Consider the following 18674-nt stretch of genomic DNA (forward strand, 5'->3'; position numbering starts at 1 on the left):
TAAGTCGCTTCATCCAAGTTCACCATTGTTTACTTCAACCAGTGGCGTGAATGGGCCATAAATATTTTCTTATTCTTAATTTTATGTTGATTTTGTGGTTATTGAAAAATTTTCATACTATTTATCTTTATAAATGTGGTACCTCTATGAGATTTGTTAGACTTTTTATTTCAGTTTTCAAGCAAAATATCGATTTTGCCCTTCACACCCTTATTGAAACGGTGCAAAAAGTCTCAGAACTCATTCATGCGTCAATAATGATTGTTGACTTTGTTTGGAATATATATTTTGTTAGGAAAACATTGTCACTGTGGATGCATATTTTGCTCTTGGTACAATCCTGCTATTGCTATACGTGCTGACAAGTGTAGAATCCTTTTGATAAAATGAACAAAATGGAATATCTTCAAATAAATGAGTTGAGATAAGGTGGACTCATACAGGTGTTTGGAACTAACTACAACTGATTATTGGCTTTTTTCAATAAAAGAGAATTCATACTTTAAGACGGTCTTATAGAAATGATTCAATGTGATTTTTAAATCAGTTTTTTTTCATGGCCCTGATGATTTTCATTTCTAATTTTATATTGAAATGTTTTTGCGTCTTACATAATTAACTGCTACCATCATACGTTTTAGGTTCACATTATTCAATTGCTTGTAACCGTTTCAATTTCAATTGATATTGCGAGAGGAGCCAGCCGAGCCAGTGTCGATTCGTAAATTAGAGACTCAGGCACGCCACTGCCACAATTTGCGTGCGTATGCTGCAAATGTTTGTTATTTTCCGCTGGGTGACGCCAACGGCTCCTCTTCTGATCTATTTTTGCGGTGGTCCGAGCAACAAACTCTCGCACTTTACAACTGACGGCGTGCGTAAATTTACAGCTGTAAAACAGATGCCAGGCTCTGCGTGTGGTTCTTCGAAGAGAAAAAAGGACAAGCGAAGAACAAAAGGTGGCGTATTAAAATGTTGGCCCATTTCGCACCTCGTAAATAGTTTAATGTATGCAAAATCAGCAGGCTTTTTTATCTAGGGTACACGAGCGCACTTTTTTGCTGAGTTTTCTTTTGATTAAAAGGGCAAATAATGCGATCACGCTTCCGCTGTTTTTCAAGACCATTTCTTTTACGTAAATATCAATCTTTCCCTGAAAACTAAGCTGAATGAGGAAACTTTTTGCAACATTTATACAAAGTTTGAAAATCACATTTCAGACTGATTTTTAAGCCGGATATCATCCTGGGGGCCACGGATTTGCCGGATTGCTAACTATGAATATATGATGAGTGGCTTTTATGATTATTTTTTCCTTTTTTTTTAAAAAAAAAACTTCAATCACTTTGTTAAATGAGATTCTTGTTATATTGAAATTTGTACTTAAAATTGTTTCAAAATAATTTTGGGAAAGATTATTTTTTAAATATGACAAATGTTACATCCTTTTTTGAAAATAAATTATACTTTTGTCTCAATCTGAGCAAAATTTAAGGTTTGAACAATTTTTTTATATAGAAAATAATTTGGCCTCAGTGAGGTTGAATTCAAGGCTGACTTATGTAGTCAGTCTGGTTTAGGCTAACAGGATTTTTTTACTTCCAACCACAGAATTAAAGGTTTTATTTACTAATTTTTAACCGACGTTTTTAGCAGCGTCTTTTGCAACCACCCAGCGCACTTCGTCTAAATGCAACTTCATGCTTTGTGTCAATTAAGAACAAACAAATCGGAGTTCTAGACTTTGTGTATTCTAGTAGGTTGTTGTTTGGATGAGAGCCCTCGGGCTACTAATCAAATTTGTTAGTTTACGGGTTGTTGTACTCACCGTGGTGCGTTATCTCCTTGCTGGTTTCCCGTGGCTGTCCCTGAGGAGCGAGTGTCGCGGAAGCATGCACGGCAGTGCTCCCCGTTCGATGCCGCAACCCGCACTGCCTCCACATGGCCCTAGCAGAGCGTCTAACATGAGCGCGGTGCCTCTGCGCACGCTTCCACTTTGTTATCAGCCGCGCAATTTGCCCAACTCGAATACCGCCGCTTTATCTATCAATATAGTGTTTTAGGCAGTGACTGACAAATTTGATCGCGTCCACATTAGCTAAAGAAAACCCAATTTTTTGTGAAAACAAAATTTCACTTAAAACTGGATCTTTTTAGAAATCGTTATACTGATCCCATTTGCTATTTTTGTGTGGCCCAATTTATTTTGCTAATAAGGACTTGTTATGGAGAAATAAACAGAAATGAGGACAGTTGCCAATTGATTCAATAGTGATTTATAATTTCATCAAGGAAGTTTTTCCGGTTTTAAGGACCTTTAAAGCGGATCTGTCAAAGCGGCTGCTCCATCAGCAGCGATTCCTTGGAGCAAATTTCAACAGAGTGCACCACCATACCGCTGCGCTTAGGTAGAATCGATTCCTCCGTTGGAAAGCAGCACCCTCGGCCAGGGGTAGAACTTTTCAGGGGAGTGCAATTCCGTTTTCAACAGAGAGCGGGATGTGAAAATCCCAGTAATATTTTTTCGCTCATTCTAAAATTTGAGAATGATGTGGGGAACAAAATGCTGTTGATCAATTTAAATGTCAATGAATGCTCTGCAGTACAGAATCATTTTAAAAGTATTTTTTCTTATTTTCTTTGCGAACTAGCCATTTTTACGCAAAATAAGTAAATTTATTGCACGTCAACAAACTCAGCGTATTTAATTAATATTGATGAGATGAATTTAAGGTATAATAATAATAAGGAGCCATTGAGTAGAATAAAAGATAATGCGGAAACTATACAAAAAACTTGTATTTATGAAGCGTTCAATTAAAAAATATGCTACATTTATATTTAAGGAAATCATGATTATCAAGTAACTGAAGCAACCAATTTTTGGTTTGAAGAATAAAGTCTTTTTAGTTGCACTACATCCTGCATTTATAAAAACTATGTATGATGAAAAATAATTGTTTTTTGAGTTTTTAATGCCTTGGAAATTTAGTTTTCCATTGAAAAGTAACTGATAAAAAACAGTGATGAAGTTCGCTGCGCTATGTTTAAGCGCAAATAGTTTAAAATGTTTGATATGCTAGAAATAAAAAAAGAGTTCAGAAAGAAATTGTATTTATTTCATTTTATTTAGGACAGCATTAGATTTGGCACAAAAACATTGTTCGCAGATGGTGGCATATGGGGGATTGTGGGATATTACAAGTTCACACTGATTTGATACAGCGATGGGTTAATCTCGAGGGCAATGTTTTGACCCAAAGTGCAGTTCTTGTCGTTCTGCTGGATCATCAAACATCTTTTAAACCGTGCTTCTGAGTCGCACATAAACTGAGTGTTTCTGAGCTTTTTATTCCATTTTTTGTTTATACTTGATTGCTTTGATGTTGTTTAATTGCGTGTGCATTAAATTAAATACTCCAAAAGTGTGATTAAACAGTCCCGTATGAACATGTTGATTTATGGGGTACAATTGTTGCATACAACTTTCCGTTTGGTTAACAAAACTTGCTTGGAATGGGGACTGCTTTGTATTTGTGGTTGCTTGCATTGCTTTGGAGAGGTGTTCACATTATATAAATTTATACACTGAGAGCCGAGGGTCAAATAACGTTCATTAGAAGCGACAGCAATCAAATATGTTTCATTAAGTTGCGGATTTAACATGAATTGTCTTGTAAACACGAACGAACAAGAGAAACGCAAACACTCATCATATTTCTTGGCTGTCTGTGTCTGTTTCTCGCCATTTTTCACACCACAAGCGTCCTTAAACTTTCAATCATGAGCAGCACGTCCATTTCTTGCACATCAAATCACCTTTCAGCTCCAGTCCTGTCAGCATGCCTCAACCTGCCGTTCACACTTTAACACTGTCTCCAGCAAATCACGACCAGATTGCACCAAAATTTATTCGAAGCAGTAGGACAATCAGCAAGTGTGAAAGCGAGCATCCTATATGGTGAGATAAAAACGTTGTTAGGATGATATTGGTGTGCTATTTTAATAATTAAATTTCGAGTTATACGTCTAATTAAAGAACAGTTATAGAAAGGGTAAAAAGCAAAGTTGTCTTTCCTTCATTCAGCATGCAATTTGCACGGCAACTGTGCTACAATGGTTGTATTATCTCCAAATCATCAACATAAAATATGATTATTTTGTTGGCTAATTATTTTTTGAAAACTATTTTGATATATCGGTGGAAAAAACTATTTAAATGGATAAGAATATCAACCTGCTGCGGCGTTGTGCGGTTCTTCGTGCCGTGCAAGGCGTTGATTTCCACCCAGGCCTGCCAGAGTGGGCCTCCGCTCAGCCCGCCAAGTGTGCTCATGGATGGTGGCTGTGCACCGCAATGAGAATTCCTTTTTTGGCCCGGTGAAGTAATTTGGGCTAGCCTGGAGCGGAAGATGTTGTGATACTAAAACCTTGTTAATTTAAAATAACTCCCTTACCTGGAATCTGATAAAGCTCTTGGTTGCCTCAAGATGGGGTTCATCCACGTGCGGCAGGAGATGAGCAATCGGGCTGTTCCGGTCGTCCAAACCGTAGTAATTGCTTTCCATCAGGAGGTCATCGTCGTCTTCGCCGGTAATGCCGTTAGAACGAATTATTGAAGTCGTCACCCACAGTGGGTCCACCTATATTGAAAAAAAAAACACTCGTAATAAGCTGTTTGCCATTTCTTGCTTTTAATATTTCTATCCAATGTATTTATTGTATTGACTACTGCAAGAATAAACAAGAATAATAAGCATTGGAAATAGGTGTGCTAAATTATTTTGACTAGGAAGATGAGAATAGCTGTTTAAATATCTCATTATTAACACCTAATCACCAGTTTTACTTTGAAAATTTGTGATGCACTTCCACAACAGCTTAAGTGGAAAATGTAACAGTGTAAAAGTGCAATGCTCATCATTATTATATTCATTATTTCATATAATAGCTTTCATATAGCTTCATATCATATAAATCTCAATAAATATTGGGTTTTATACTTATACTTTTGCACCCTCATGATTGATATTAAGTCAATCTTTATTTATGTGAGAATTTGTTTTCACGGAATTATTCATGCCAGCAGTTTCGAAAATTTCAAAAAATAAAAAAAAAATTAATTAATTAATTTAATTATAAAAAATCATATTATAATCATAAACCCAAACAAAGGATTTTACTGTTCCTGATAACTATCACGTGATCCAATTGAAAATAAAATAATTATTATAAAATCATTGAAAAAGCCAATAAAAAGATACCAACAAGAGAGGTATAAAAATAACAATGAAGCATTTATTTTAATAAAACTCCGTAAATTTTTGCTCTCCCTCAAGGTTTTAAAAGTAACAGAAAATATGCGAACGAAAGAATTTTTCTTGCAACAGTAAACAATTGAATTCAATTGATGTCGTGTCTCACCGGATTTCCATTGAGCATCCACTGCAGTTCTGCGGCTGGCAGCGACTTGGCGGCCGTGCACGTGGCCAACACCCACTCTCCTGGAGCGTACGAGCTGTGCATGTTGCTGATGTGCGGCGCCTCGGACGGTAGGGCTGCAAAATAATGGGCCGAATCAGCTTGTTAGTCAATTAGGCTGGCTGCTGAAAATCCGCACACAGGGGAGCGTGGACGGACAGCTTTTCACCGGAGGAGCGTTAAAGCGCCGGCCGGTGCCGTAAACAACTTTATCCGTATCCACTCTGGTGCCACTTTAATTAGCATTCACCGGCACTGCGGAGATCGGGCTTTTCAGCCGCCACTCCATACAGCACATACACCATGTCCACATGTTTGGCTTCTTCTTTTTGCGCCGCCGAAAACAAACACGGTGCCATTGGAAGGGAAATAATTAGCCTCACAAATGTTTGGATATCGTTTATTTTAATGAGCTCTGCACCGCGCTTTTTGTTTGCGCTATGCCTATTTGGCTTATTGACCAGACATCTCTCACTCTCTACGAACCGAACTTTCAGGTCGAGAATTCAGAGTTGCAATGCAATCGAGTGAAACCTATTGCGAGTTCGAGGTTAATCGTTTTGGAGTGGAGTCCTTGCTGGAATAAATGGTTTTCGCACAGAAATTGTGTAATTTTGAGTTTGACTAAACATGGGAGACCTGCAAAGGGGTTCGCTACGTGGTGACGGCGGCGGCTAATTAGCGCAAAAAGGGCCAAAGGCTTTCAGACCATATGAATGCACGAGACGCTTTTGAAAGCAGTTGCACAAATGGAGCCGAGCCGACGTCTCTGTCGGCACGAACAACACCTTTAGACCATAGCCACCTAATTTAGCCGTAAATTGTTTTGTCCTTTGTTTCAAGTTACGCGTAATTTGAATGATCTTAAGGATGCTGTACTAAAAAGTTGTACTGTGGTTCAAGAGTTAAGGTGTATACGATTAATTTTTGCATAGCTTATAAACTGAGTAGCTTTCCGATTTTTAGGCACAAAATGGCAACAAGAAATTAAAACTTCTAAATTCAAATATTGACGTTCAGGACTGCTATATTATCTTGCTTCGCATAGTATGAAAACATTTGTCTTTTTCCAGCTGTCAAGGGTGTAAGGCAAAAAGTGTGTAAGCCATCAAGAGCACGCAATGTTGCTTTTAGGGCTTTGTTTTGATACTGTGTTTATTCAACACATGTGCGGGAAGATGGAGAGCGTTGTTTAAGCACACAGTCATTTAGCGCGAGTCGAGCATGGCAAAACAAACAAAATTCTTCATGGCTTTTGACAGCTCCAATTGCCATGTAATGAAAGAAAAGCAAGTCTATGTTGTTGAACTGTTTTCATCTTTATTTCAAAACACACCCTTTGATATTTTACCCTTAACTTCTCTTTCCGCAGTGGTAGAACAGGAAATCATTTAAGTTGCTCAACAAGTGAGCAGATCGGCAGCATACAAATAATTTACTCACGGTGTTTTTGCTTTAGAAGTTTCACAAGATGGCCCACTTTTGTTGAAATGTTAAAAAAAATGCTACAGCTAAATTTTGTCGAGGCAAAAAACTCTGAAAAGTGAAACACAACCACTGATTCAACCGAAAGTGGTCCAGATTGCGCTATATTCAACGCGGTGGTGCGTGAAGCAAAAAGGGTGCAACAAAAACATCAATGGCAGGCCCAATTTGCGGTTGGTAGCATATTGTTCGCCGGCCAGAAGCAGCAGCTGGCTGCCGATGCATAAATTACCACACTCGCGGCTCTTGAATTGGGCTAGCCGGATTAGCGTGTTGCGTCACTCGCAAATTAGTTGCCTGTAATTATAATCGCTCTTGCACGGCTGCTTGCATGCAAATTAATTGGACGTGTCCTTCAAAGGGATCAGTACAAGTGGTGGATTGCTCGCGAGCTTATAAAAAATGTATTTCTTCTAGGAGGGATTTGGCGCGCTCTTTTGACGGAAAGCTTTAGCAACGTTAACTTGCTAGGGGATGTACGTTAAGTGCGAAGGTTTCCTTCACCTGTCAGAAACAAATAAAGAAGAAAAATCAGCAAAAAACGTGTGTTTTATATTGCATTGATATTTGAGTACATGTAGCTCCTCGTTCTCAGAACCCACATTTTTTTTTATTAGAATACGAAGAGGGGTCAATCAGACATGATCCAATATGCGGTTCTTATCAATTTAAAAATTAATGATGCACGTGAAAATAATATTTCATATAAAAAGCGTTTGAGTGGATGTGTAAAATTTGCAACGATATTAATTTCTAAGTGACCGTAATGAACATGAATTATTAGCTGCCGGCTGTGAATTTGGAAAGCTATATCGAATTTTACTTCAAACATTTATTTTATTCTAATTCATACACTTGCCACAAGATTAAAAAAAGATAATTAACATTGACATTTATGAAACCGAATAATCGCATTGGCAAGAGATTGGATAATTTTTGAAACCACAAAAAATCGTGATGAGGTTTGCTTTCTTTGGAAAATGACCTGAAAGAACAAACAATAATTTAAAACGATCAACTCTCATAATTATTATAAAAATGGCTGCTGAGAAATTTCCCTGCAGTGTTTTTAGCCTTAAAGCTTTTTGCTCTCAATTGAAAGGAGCAGGCTAAGCAGCATCGATCCTTAAAGCTTTTAGCATGTAAATATTGTTTGCCGAGGCTTTCTTAAGGAGGTTATAAATGGATCGGTTATTTCGGTTTAAAGAGGCTGAAAATGGTCGGCTCGTTCAAGTGGAGAGCAGAATGATTGACCTCAATTTCCTTGTCCGGGGTCGAGTGCGCACGCGGTAACAAGTCTTTGTTATCTGCACACTCGAACGGATTTATCGTGCATGCGGAGAAAGGCCGCAAGAAACGCAGCCATGCGTTGATAAGGAAAATATCCCTTTAAGGGAGCAAGAGAGACGGCTACGCGTGCAATAAATATCGTTGGCCAAACCCCAAGCGCGCGTTTGAATGTTTACAAGGGTCTCTTTCTCTTGTTAAATTACGGTCTCCCGCGCGACTTCATTATCCGGCTCTCACTTTGTATGTACTCGCTGTGAATATGTGTGTGTCGCTTCCATTTTTAATAATAAATCTAGCTCCCCGCGGAGGGCTGGTAACAAAGGCCGTCTCCGCAGCTGCAGAAAGCGGCCCTTAATTATTGACTTATCAACTGGCGGCTCTATCCCCTCAGGAGCTAATTTATTTCTTGTCAATTCGCCTTTGATTGATAGTTTCTCGGCCTTCTATGCGACCTTCATTCTCATATTGATTTATGGCCTCGCTGATGCTCGCTCACTCATAGTAGAGCTGAATTGATGGGATTATCGCAAAGCTTGATTACTCGTGCAATCGAAATACGTTTTCCCATGTATTGAACGAGCTTAGCAGGTGACAAGTTGGGCTTCATTGCTCATGTTTTTTTTCTACTGATGAAAATAGGTTCACTTCACATTCATATTTTGGCTTTGATATGATTCTCGGGACAAAGAAAAAGGGAAACGAGTTACCGAGTTTTCCATTTTCCAATCAAATGTTTGAAATGCATGGTCATTCAACAAAAATCGAAACAAATGTCGTACTCTCCCACTTTTGCAATGCTGCTGAACACGAGTGAAATTATCGCATTGATGATCAAAGGCATGCTTAATTGAGCACGATGCCTAGCAGTGCTGGAGTGAAAAAATCGAGTAATTTTCATTTCAGGCCATATGACAAAATCTGTTCAAATTTATGTTTCATCCGTGACAGGCAAATTAAGGACTTTTGCAATGAACTGTGAAAATAACAATAACAAATATTTTCCGAAATTTATATTCATACTTAATAAAATATATGATCAAAAATGTTTGGTGTTGATCCATCTCATCACAACGAATTACTCGAGGAAACTTGCTGATCCAAAGCCCAAATATGAAATCATGTAAATTTTGCTTGTTCTCATAACATGCGGCTTATCTAATCAAGCATTTTGCACGCTGGCAGAATCCCAAACGCGAAGCGAGCTAGCAACACATGGGAGAACGTGTCTTGCATGTAACATCGGGAATTTCACCAGCCTGAGAGTGTGTATACTCTATTCATCAATTTCATCCCTTATGCTTTGATCTTTTAGCGAACCAGATAAAATCCAAACACAAAATTTTGCTCTGGCACCCCACAAAAACAAGATAAAAACCTCGTAAGCGAAAAGGGAAAATTTGTAAAAAAAAGATGTTTTATTTAAAATCCAGATTGCAAATTTCGATCTCTCAGATAATCAATGATTTGGAAATGATGTGAAAACAATGATTGCTCGTTTTTCTCCCACGTCAAACGCCCTCGCTGTTCAGCTTTATCACTTTTACGCCAGGACTTTGAAATATTTTTTGAAAGTTACTTAAACTCGAATGACGCTTTTCCATAACTTTCGTTATTGGTCACTGAGACAATTTTCGCCTTCTCATCGCGCCATTGACGTCCCAGGGTCATCTGACGTCCACCGCGCACCCGCAGTACACGAAAAAAGCCTTCACGGGATACCCATATAGTTTTTCATCTCCAGCCCCTTCAATCATTTTTCTCCGCATGTATCTAAGCTGAGCAGGAGTGCCAAACATTTAATCTTGAATTCTCTCACATTTTCCTTCTGATTTAAAGGTTTAATTTAAACAAGTGGCTTAAGTTCTAGGTCAATGTAAAGTACAGGTTTGAAGTAGATGCACCGTCAAATCCCGGAAACACACTTCTGAACATGAAATCGGGATGTCTCGGAAGGAGCTTTGCACTATTGACATGCGTCGACTGAAGGTTTGGTTAGCATTCTTGCAGTTAAAATGGAAAGTGATTCCTCCCGTCGGTCTCGCGTTGCCACCGCAGCTATAATACATTATTCTACATCAGGGTCCGCTGAGACTGGGCGAGGACCGGAGCTGGTGCGGCGGATTTTCGCCCCCGGACGTGAGGCTCTCGCTCACTCACTCAATAAGTAATTCGAGGCGCACTCGGCGGTCGAATTAAAACCGGTGGGCAACTTCATTAATGGCCGTGTGTGCTGCAGCGCAGCAGCTGGCCATCAATTCCGAGCCCACCGCTTCTGTGTGAATATAAATCTGGCCGCCTAATAAAGGCTTTGCGGTCCAATCCGCCACGTCTGCAAATTGAATTAGACCGACCGGCGCAGCCGAATGATAACTACTCACCTCTGATTACGCCGCTCGTCGAGATGATTTTTTTAATCCACTTAACAGCGAGCGGCAGTGAGTGTCTTACTAATGGAAATTTCACCTCGTGCGCGGTGAAGAGTTGCCGCAGATTGCTACCAGAGCTGGGGGCAAGGAAAAGTTTCCAGTCTGTCTCTTGTTTATTCGGCGGCGCAACTTTCGCGTGCGATTCTTTGTTGCTACAGTTATTCCGGCGGAATTATCGCACTTGCTTAGCCGCCGTCTCGACGAATAAAGAAGAAGGGAACAAAAGCGCGCCCATGCATGCGCGTTTATACATAATCCCATGCGAAAGGCGAGATCTGGAGAAGAATAAGCGCTACGAGGAGAGAAGGAGCGGTTTCATTTCGAGCCTCACAAGATAAACCGGCCTTAATCAAAGCCCAAGAGGGAAAATCGCCGCCACTGCTATTGCGGACAGTTTGTGGCTTCGTCTTTCTCTCGTTCCCAGAGCAATTTCGAGCCCGTTTCTCTTCCAAATCCGAATCCTTTGAAGCGCAAAAATTGGATAGAGTTTACGACTTATCATTTAGCAGCTTTTAACACTTTGTTCAATCACCACGTATTGGAAATTGGCTGAATAGATTGAATGCAACAACTGCCGCGACGGATTTTGCAAAGGTGGCAATGAACGAGACAAAATGAATATTTTTATTTCCGATATGATATTAATTCTTCAGAGAGTAATTCCATTGAGCTGTTCAGAGCTTTGAATCTTCAGTAAAATAAAAAAGATTTTATCTACGATCAACTTCAAATCAATTTGCTAATGCTATCTTTGTTTGAGACTCCCGGGATGCAGGCAAAGACAGTTTGAATATTGACTTATGCATTACATGTGTATAAGTAATCAGACTGCGGAACGATTTAGTGCTCTAATTATTTTCCTAAGAGTACCATATTTTTGGACCAAAAATGTTCTTCCATTAAATATTCTTCGATTTATATTTGGTAACGGGATGGATGCAAATATTAGCATGTGTATGTTCATTCAACATATTTATAAATTGGCATCTCTTGAGGAAAAGTAAGTAAAACATATTCAAGGCCTCACAGACTGACGACAGCATTTGAAAGAAATCTCTAAAAACTTTTCCCCCAATTGAAAGAGAAAAAGGAACCCTCTCATGCGCAGCAGAAAAAGCGTAGCAAGATAGATCATTTGCGCCCCGAGAGCGCAAATAAAAGTTATTGCGCGCGAGCAAGCGAGCTGGTGAGTAAAAGCGAAAGACATTCTCATTTCCGGGGGCAGATGCTCTTCATTTTTATTTCCACTCTAGTCGGGTATTTAGTGCAGGCGAGAGCAATAAAACGCCTGCGTCGTCAAAGTTAACGCGGCAATTAGGGCAATTAAACAATTTTCCATCTCTTCAGCAGAGTAAAATATACACTCGGCATTCCTGGGGCGCAACCCTGTAGCCGCGTCTGCACAAAGGGCTGCAAGGCGAACAGCAATAATAATAATATACTCGTCGTTCCACGAGCGGCACAAATAAAATTATTACAAGCACTTCTGCCAGCGGAGGCAATATTAAATAACATTTCCATATACATGTACGTAAACACACTCAGAGAGCGCTCGCAGAGAAAACAAAAAGCAAGCATCGTGCGCTCTTGCCGCCTCCGGTAATTTTATAATGGCACACCCTGCTCCCGTTTGCGAAAGTGTGCCGAAAGCGCCGCTGATTCGCCTATTGTTATCCTCCACACTCCCTGATTAGGGAGGATATGCAACAATTTTCATTTGCGTCAGTAATCTTGCAAGAAATAAATTGAAATCAACATCTTCCGGACAACCCAGATATGGATAATTTTGAGATGAACATATGCTCTACAGTCTCCGCACGGTGACATGTAATTAAGAGAGGAGAAAAGTGCTTTATTTATTCTTTTTGTGGATTCCCACCTATGTTTTGTTCAAAACTCCTGATATATCAAATGGAAAAATCACTTTAAATGTTATTTAAGTTAAATTATCTAGGGTTTCGCGTGCATACCCTTTACACACTTGTGCGTGAATTTATCGCCGCAAACAGTAGAATACAAACCAAGAAGACTTTTCTCTGTTTTCCGCGCTGCCGGTGTCTTCACGTTCGTTCCGCCACGAATACAAACGGCGAAAATTGCGAGCGGGCTTAGGAAACTTCCAGGACGGTGGATTATGAGCGCAGCAAGAGGTAATTCGTTTTTAATTAGCGTGCACGTATGTTCAATTAAATTTTCATTATGTTGCGAAAGACTAATTGTGAGAAATGGAAAGCGTCGGCGGCAAAATGAGAGATAAGAACTAATGGATGCGCAAGGTAACGCTCTCGCGGATGGATATCATAAGACCTCATTTCCGCTTCTCCCCGCGCCGTGTGTTAATAATTCATCATTGTTTTCTGCTGGGGTGCATTTTATCTCCTCGTGCTGTTCAATGTTTGAGTTGTGAGACAAAGAACGAGTAAGGAAATAAAGAGAAAGCTTTTTAATACATAAAATATTGAGATTCTGCAGAATAATCTGTTAGCAGAACATTGAAAATTTCTCTGTCGTTTAAATGGCTTAGAATGGTTGTTAACTTCATACTTTCTGAGCTGAAAATGAATAGCCGTGTAGCAGAGTGTGGCAAATTGGCCGCGAAAAGGCAAATTGCGTATTCATGATACGCGTCCGAAATTTCAATTCCACAACCCATCAAGGGGCGCAGCATTAAATTTTGAATAAGTGCGTCGGCCGAGCCACTGTTGGACCGAAAGAAGCCAAATGGACCATTTATCCCATTCTGCCACGCGAGAGCGAGGCTTGAACGCTCGAATGGATGTAGTTGTTAGCCTCAGTGCAATCTCGTAAATTTTGATTTCCTTAAACTCAGCGTTCCAGCGGCGTGCACGCGTTTAATGTTTCATGCGGACACACCGCGCGTCGTCTCGTGGGCGGAACGCAAGCAAAGGCAGCCCGAAAAGAGAGATGTTATCAATGAGCCAGCAGCTCTCTCCGCGCGCGCACGATATAATGTGCATACAAATTTTATCGCATCTCATGCAATGCAATAAGGGGGAGTTATTTAAGGCTCTCTCTGCTCTGTTGCTGCTAGCGGCTGCGTCCTCTTGGGCATTGGATGCTGCAGGGGATGTGCGAGAATGAGCGCAATTTCTGCTAAAAGTTTTGCTATTTTATCAGCGACGTAAAATATGGTTGAATCCTTTGCTCTGGCGCAAAAATTGCGAAGGATTTGAGGAATATTTTTAGGTTAAATTGCATGCAGTATAATTATATGGAGAGATATAAAGCAATTAACTAATATGGAACAAATCTTTTTTCAATCAGGTCTGATATCGGTAGTGTTACTTTCAATTTTTACAATTAACATATTTTCTGTTTTCATACATGATAATTGTTTATCCAGTTCAGCATTATATATTTTTGAACATTCTACTCTCATTCGAGTGATAGTTAAATTTACTTATCTATTGAAAATATGTCCATTAATTTGCATTCAACAAACGAATTTGACGTGAAATCTAATCGTCAGCAACATTTATAAAAAAAACCGTTTTAATCCCAATATGAACTGCTTTCCTGAACTGTATCTCTTTCATATTTAATAAAAATCAGAAAAATCAGCGACCGTGCTCGATTTATGGACGTGTCGAGAGAATTTGCATATCCGAATATATCGAGTTTGGCTCATAAAAATCGGGCTGTCGCACACGTCCCTGGCGAACCTTTTCAAATGCAGAGAGAGGGAGCTGTGAGCGACGTCACGCTAAAATTTGAAAATTCCATCATAAAAAACCTCGCTTTAACGACAGCACACACGCTCGCATGAATAATTTATGCGGCGCGCGCTTTCACAGTTTCCCGCGGACGCACCAGCACAAATGTTTTCTCTGCAAAGCGGAAAACGCAACCAAAGATTCTCCAAAGCCACACAATCATAAATCACGCGAGGATTCAGCTTGTTTCCAATACGTGTAATTTAATTTGATTTGCTGCTCGTGAACATTAATAAATTGTGGACTCCGTGCGCAATTCTAGCAGTACATCAATTGTGGCGCATTGTCTGGGTTATTTCGACCACAGCCAAATGTTCGAATCACGCGAAAAGGTGCTCCATCTGGCATTTGAGCATTGTTTTAATAAGTTCCACGCCAAATTTTGTGACCATACAATAACTTTAAATGATATTAGACCACACGATGCGCTTACATGTAAAATGTCAATCTTTAATTTAGAGAAATTATTTTGGATTAGTTTTTTCTTCACGGCCCGACAGAGAGGCAGTCTCGGTGAGTGCGGCATTATATAAATCCGCGTGTGCATCTTGTGTGATAATTGTATGTATATATATATGCAAAAGTAGGCTGCGTGAGAGTGTAAAAGGAGCGCATTCCACGCACAGCTTTTATTCAGCGTTTAACTCGTAATATGCGTTCTCTCTCTTTGGTATAACTTCGCCGCGCACTTTGTGCCATTTCTCTTTAACATCGTGCTCCTTGCCCCACGCTGCAAACAGCAAGCACAATAACTGCGTCTGTTGAGTGTGGGCGTAAAACAAAAAATGAGGCTGAAAGTGACTTCACATAATTTGCATTTTTGCCAGAATCATTAACTAAATATTTTGTGCAGCTTGGTACAAAAAATATCTGCCAACTCGGCATAGATTTTACTGTGTGTGCAAACAGGAAAATGCTTTTAAAAAAAGCCAGGTAAGCATACAATGTGTAATTGTGTTCAAGTAGCGCGTCACATATGTTCGCTACAACAATTTTCACGATCGTCCACTTTTCCCTCATTGAAAAGAAGCGCGCCGGGTGCGCACCGAATTGAAATGCGTCAACAGACCGACAGACGAGACTGCTTGTGGAATGGCGCAATAACTGTTGGCTAGACTGCTGTCCCTTTCAGACGAGTCTACTCGACGAAAAAGGTAGAAATGCTCGCACCACCGGAAATAAATCCTGGCACAATACAATACGACCTAAACTTTACATTCATATATCACCAAGCGGTAACAACAAAGCGTTCCCGAATTTAGGAAAGGGTTTTATATCCAAAAACATTTCACGCACAGTAAAAATTGATTAATTTCCTATTAAAAATTATAAAAAAGATGTAAATTTCCGTATTTATTTTACATAGAACAATACTGTCACCGATTATGGTACTCGAGGAAAATTGCATCGTTGAGTACAAATCGAATTTGGACATTTCCTCGTTGGTAAAAAGTGGCGTCGATGAATTTACCGAGTTCCAGTGAGCTGCAGTAGGGCTAAATCTCGTAACTATAATAAATTGAATAAGAAATAAATGGACCAAGCGGACCAAGGTCAATTTATTTTATGAGCAAATCTTCCGATTTAATTTGAGCCAGGAAGAAAAATTACTGAAAAAATTGGATCTCTACGCAATTTGCCTAGTTTTGAATTGATGCCATACGGGAAACAAAAAGTGTCGTAATAAAATCGACAGTCAAACCGCCGTCAGTTTTACGTACCCCTTCCAAATTTTACGGTTCCAACGCAAACATGCAGCCAACCCGGAGATCACGTTTGATTGAGAGAAGGAATCCTCATTGAAAGTCAATCGGTTCTGAGAAGCGAAAGTAAGCCGGAGATAGAATTCCTCAAAGGGGTCGCGATGCAATCGGCCCTGATCGAACGGCAATTTGCGCAAAGTGCTCCGTTTCCATCTCTCTTTGGCTTGCGCCCGAAAAATCCCCCGGATTAAAACATGCAGCCCTCTCCAACCGCCACATGTTCTTGCGCCTCGCTGGAAAGGCAAAACAGAAACACACGCACGAATTTCATTTGGTCGGGGGCCCACTTGATATTTAGGAGCCATCTCTTCGGGTGTATTACTACACAAGCAAGCGAGTGGGGCTGTTGACAACAAAAGTTTGTGCCTTCATAAGCTGGGCGTACTCCGCTCGTTTTGTGTGGTTCTAGGGTTGCCACGTGAATTCCATTTCAACTGGGGGATTAAATTTATGGAAAATTTCCTTTTGCACAAAATAAATGTTTAAAAAAGCTGGAATTGTTAAGTGTGTTTGAAAATGAACAATATGCAACCTGCGCGGCATAGTTAACAATCCGGTTGCCTACACAACATTTATTTGGCGGAGGCAAACGAGGAGAGTAAAAAAGATACCAGCTCAGTTTTTACTCTGAGAATTGAAAGTTCAGGAATTTTATACTATGACAACCCTATCCGTGCTTTGGAATGTATTTATATGCGCAACACGGGGGCAAAAGCCACATTTAGCATATCGTTGGGGCGCGCGCACAAAATTATTATCATGCAACGCACTCACCGGCAGCCGCCTAGTTCGCTGTTTTGTTTGTTTGCTTGTTTGCTAAGATGAATTCCGAGGTTGAAAGGCTAACATACATACATAGACACACTCAGTAGTTGTTTCTATATATCTCACTGTGTGCGTCTATGTTGGCTCGCTGTTTGCCAACGCTATGCTGCCTATGTACGAGTCGTCGGCGTCTAATTCACTCCACGCTCGCTGCCTGCCTTCCGACCGAAATGTGGCTAATGGCACGAGAATCGTGTTTGGGCATACACCGAGAATGACCCTGTTTGCTTACTCAGTTGGTATGCGACTTGATGTTTCCTGGCAGCCAAAAACCTCTCTCAGATCTAAATTGAGGAAGTTTACGCTTGTCAAAATTCATGATTTCTCTCCACAGTAATATGTTGCTTTGCGATGTAAAAATGTGTATAATTCCGACACGTCCATTCATTGCAAAGCAACTTCTTTCCTTAAAATTATTCTCCCTTGCTTGCATAATTCTTTTAAGCAAAACTTTTCGTTCATATGATGAAAATGACGGAGCTACGTTTTTATATAAAAACCACGCTTTATATCCGACCCCTTTTATTTGAGAAAATGGAAAAAGGGTATTATAGGGTTGGCGGTGTCTAATCGTTTTGATTGAGACCTTCCCTCCAATCAAATGGAAATTGGGTGCGCCACCGGGTGGCGTTCCCTTTCATTATCCCGCTGGTGGTGGACCCATTCAAATCGGCGCCTTTTGTATTTATCCCAGAGAGCGCATCTCTGTGCCAACCCCTCGGAAAGGAAGGAATAAAGATTCTGATCGAGGAATTTTCCGACCTGGTGCCGCCGAATAGCAATAAAACTTAATCTCGTGGGAATGAATAAAGCTAATCTAGACGCGATGGACAGTGCAATAAATCCATCTGCGTGCATAAAAGTTGATGATCCGTAGCTTCGTAATAGTGCACATGATCTCGGGATTTGAAAAGTCGGTCACGAGAAAAAATAAATTTTTTAGAAGCACTTGGGTAAGTAGTATCGATAAGCTAAACATGATTAATGCAGGATACAGCATTTTGATGGAAATCACAAAAAAATTTCTTCCATTTTAGGGAAATGCGATACGCATGTTTGTGTCGGAGTAAAAAACCTGGTTTGATATCAATGCCGCTCTTGCAAATAATTTCATCTGCCTTTTTTCAGCTTGATGCGTCCGTTGGAAAGACATATTGGAGGATTTTTTACTGCGGGCCAGAGACGAGGACAAAGTTTTCTGTCTGGATGACACGCGGGCCGGAGGGAAAAAAATGAAAACCGTGTCAGTATAGCGCACATCGTTCTTTTCCCGTTGCGCGAACCGGCTTCTGCCACTGTCACCGCTTACGTCTCTCCTCGCCCCATTGCACACACACGTCGCGAGATATATTATTGACAAATAAAAATTTACTCTAAGATTGCCAGGCGGCCCCCTATCGTGTCCCTTTCTGCCACTGTCACGTGTTACGTCCATCTCGTCCTAGTGAAAGAACAAAGAGCCAACACTCGAGGTATGACACCTTCAAAGTTTTTCTAGTATGCCAAAACTTTGACATATCGCATTTCCCATCAACAACTAAAAGCACGCACCAGTACATATTTGAATACCCATCGTATCGGATAGTATAATATGTATTCAAAAGTCATACACCAAACACGCAGAATGTAATTCAAATTGAATATACATATTATTATCTAACTACACGTTT

General features: G+C 40.1%; 2 protein-coding genes across 2 annotated transcripts in view; both read right to left on the reverse strand.

Moving 5' to 3' along the window:
- LOC135934443 (uncharacterized) overlaps positions 1-1926 on the reverse strand; it is a 75547-nt gene extending 73621 nt beyond the window's left edge. The window contains exon 1 of the mRNA XM_065476187.1: positions 1829-1926. The gene's annotated coding sequence lies outside the window, so the exon portion shown is untranslated. The remainder of the gene's footprint in view (positions 1-1828) is intronic.
- A 1183-nt stretch (positions 1927-3109) lies between these two features.
- Positions 3110-18674, reverse strand: part of LOC135934448 (uncharacterized) — a 56422-nt gene continuing 40857 nt past the window's right edge. Inside the window, exons 5-8 of the mRNA XM_065476193.1 lie at positions 5425-5558; positions 4458-4643; positions 4238-4400; positions 3110-3954 (exon numbers count right to left, since the gene is read on the reverse strand). Of these exons, the coding sequence (XP_065332265.1) occupies positions 3887-3954; positions 4238-4400; positions 4458-4643; positions 5425-5558 (551 nt within the window). The 3' untranslated portion in view covers positions 3110-3886. The remainder of the gene's footprint in view (positions 3955-4237; positions 4401-4457; positions 4644-5424; positions 5559-18674) is intronic.

This window comes from Cloeon dipterum, chromosome 1 (assembly GCF_949628265.1).
Source record: "Cloeon dipterum chromosome 1, ieCloDipt1.1, whole genome shotgun sequence".
NCBI lineage: Eukaryota > Metazoa > Arthropoda > Insecta > Ephemeroptera > Baetidae > Cloeon > Cloeon dipterum.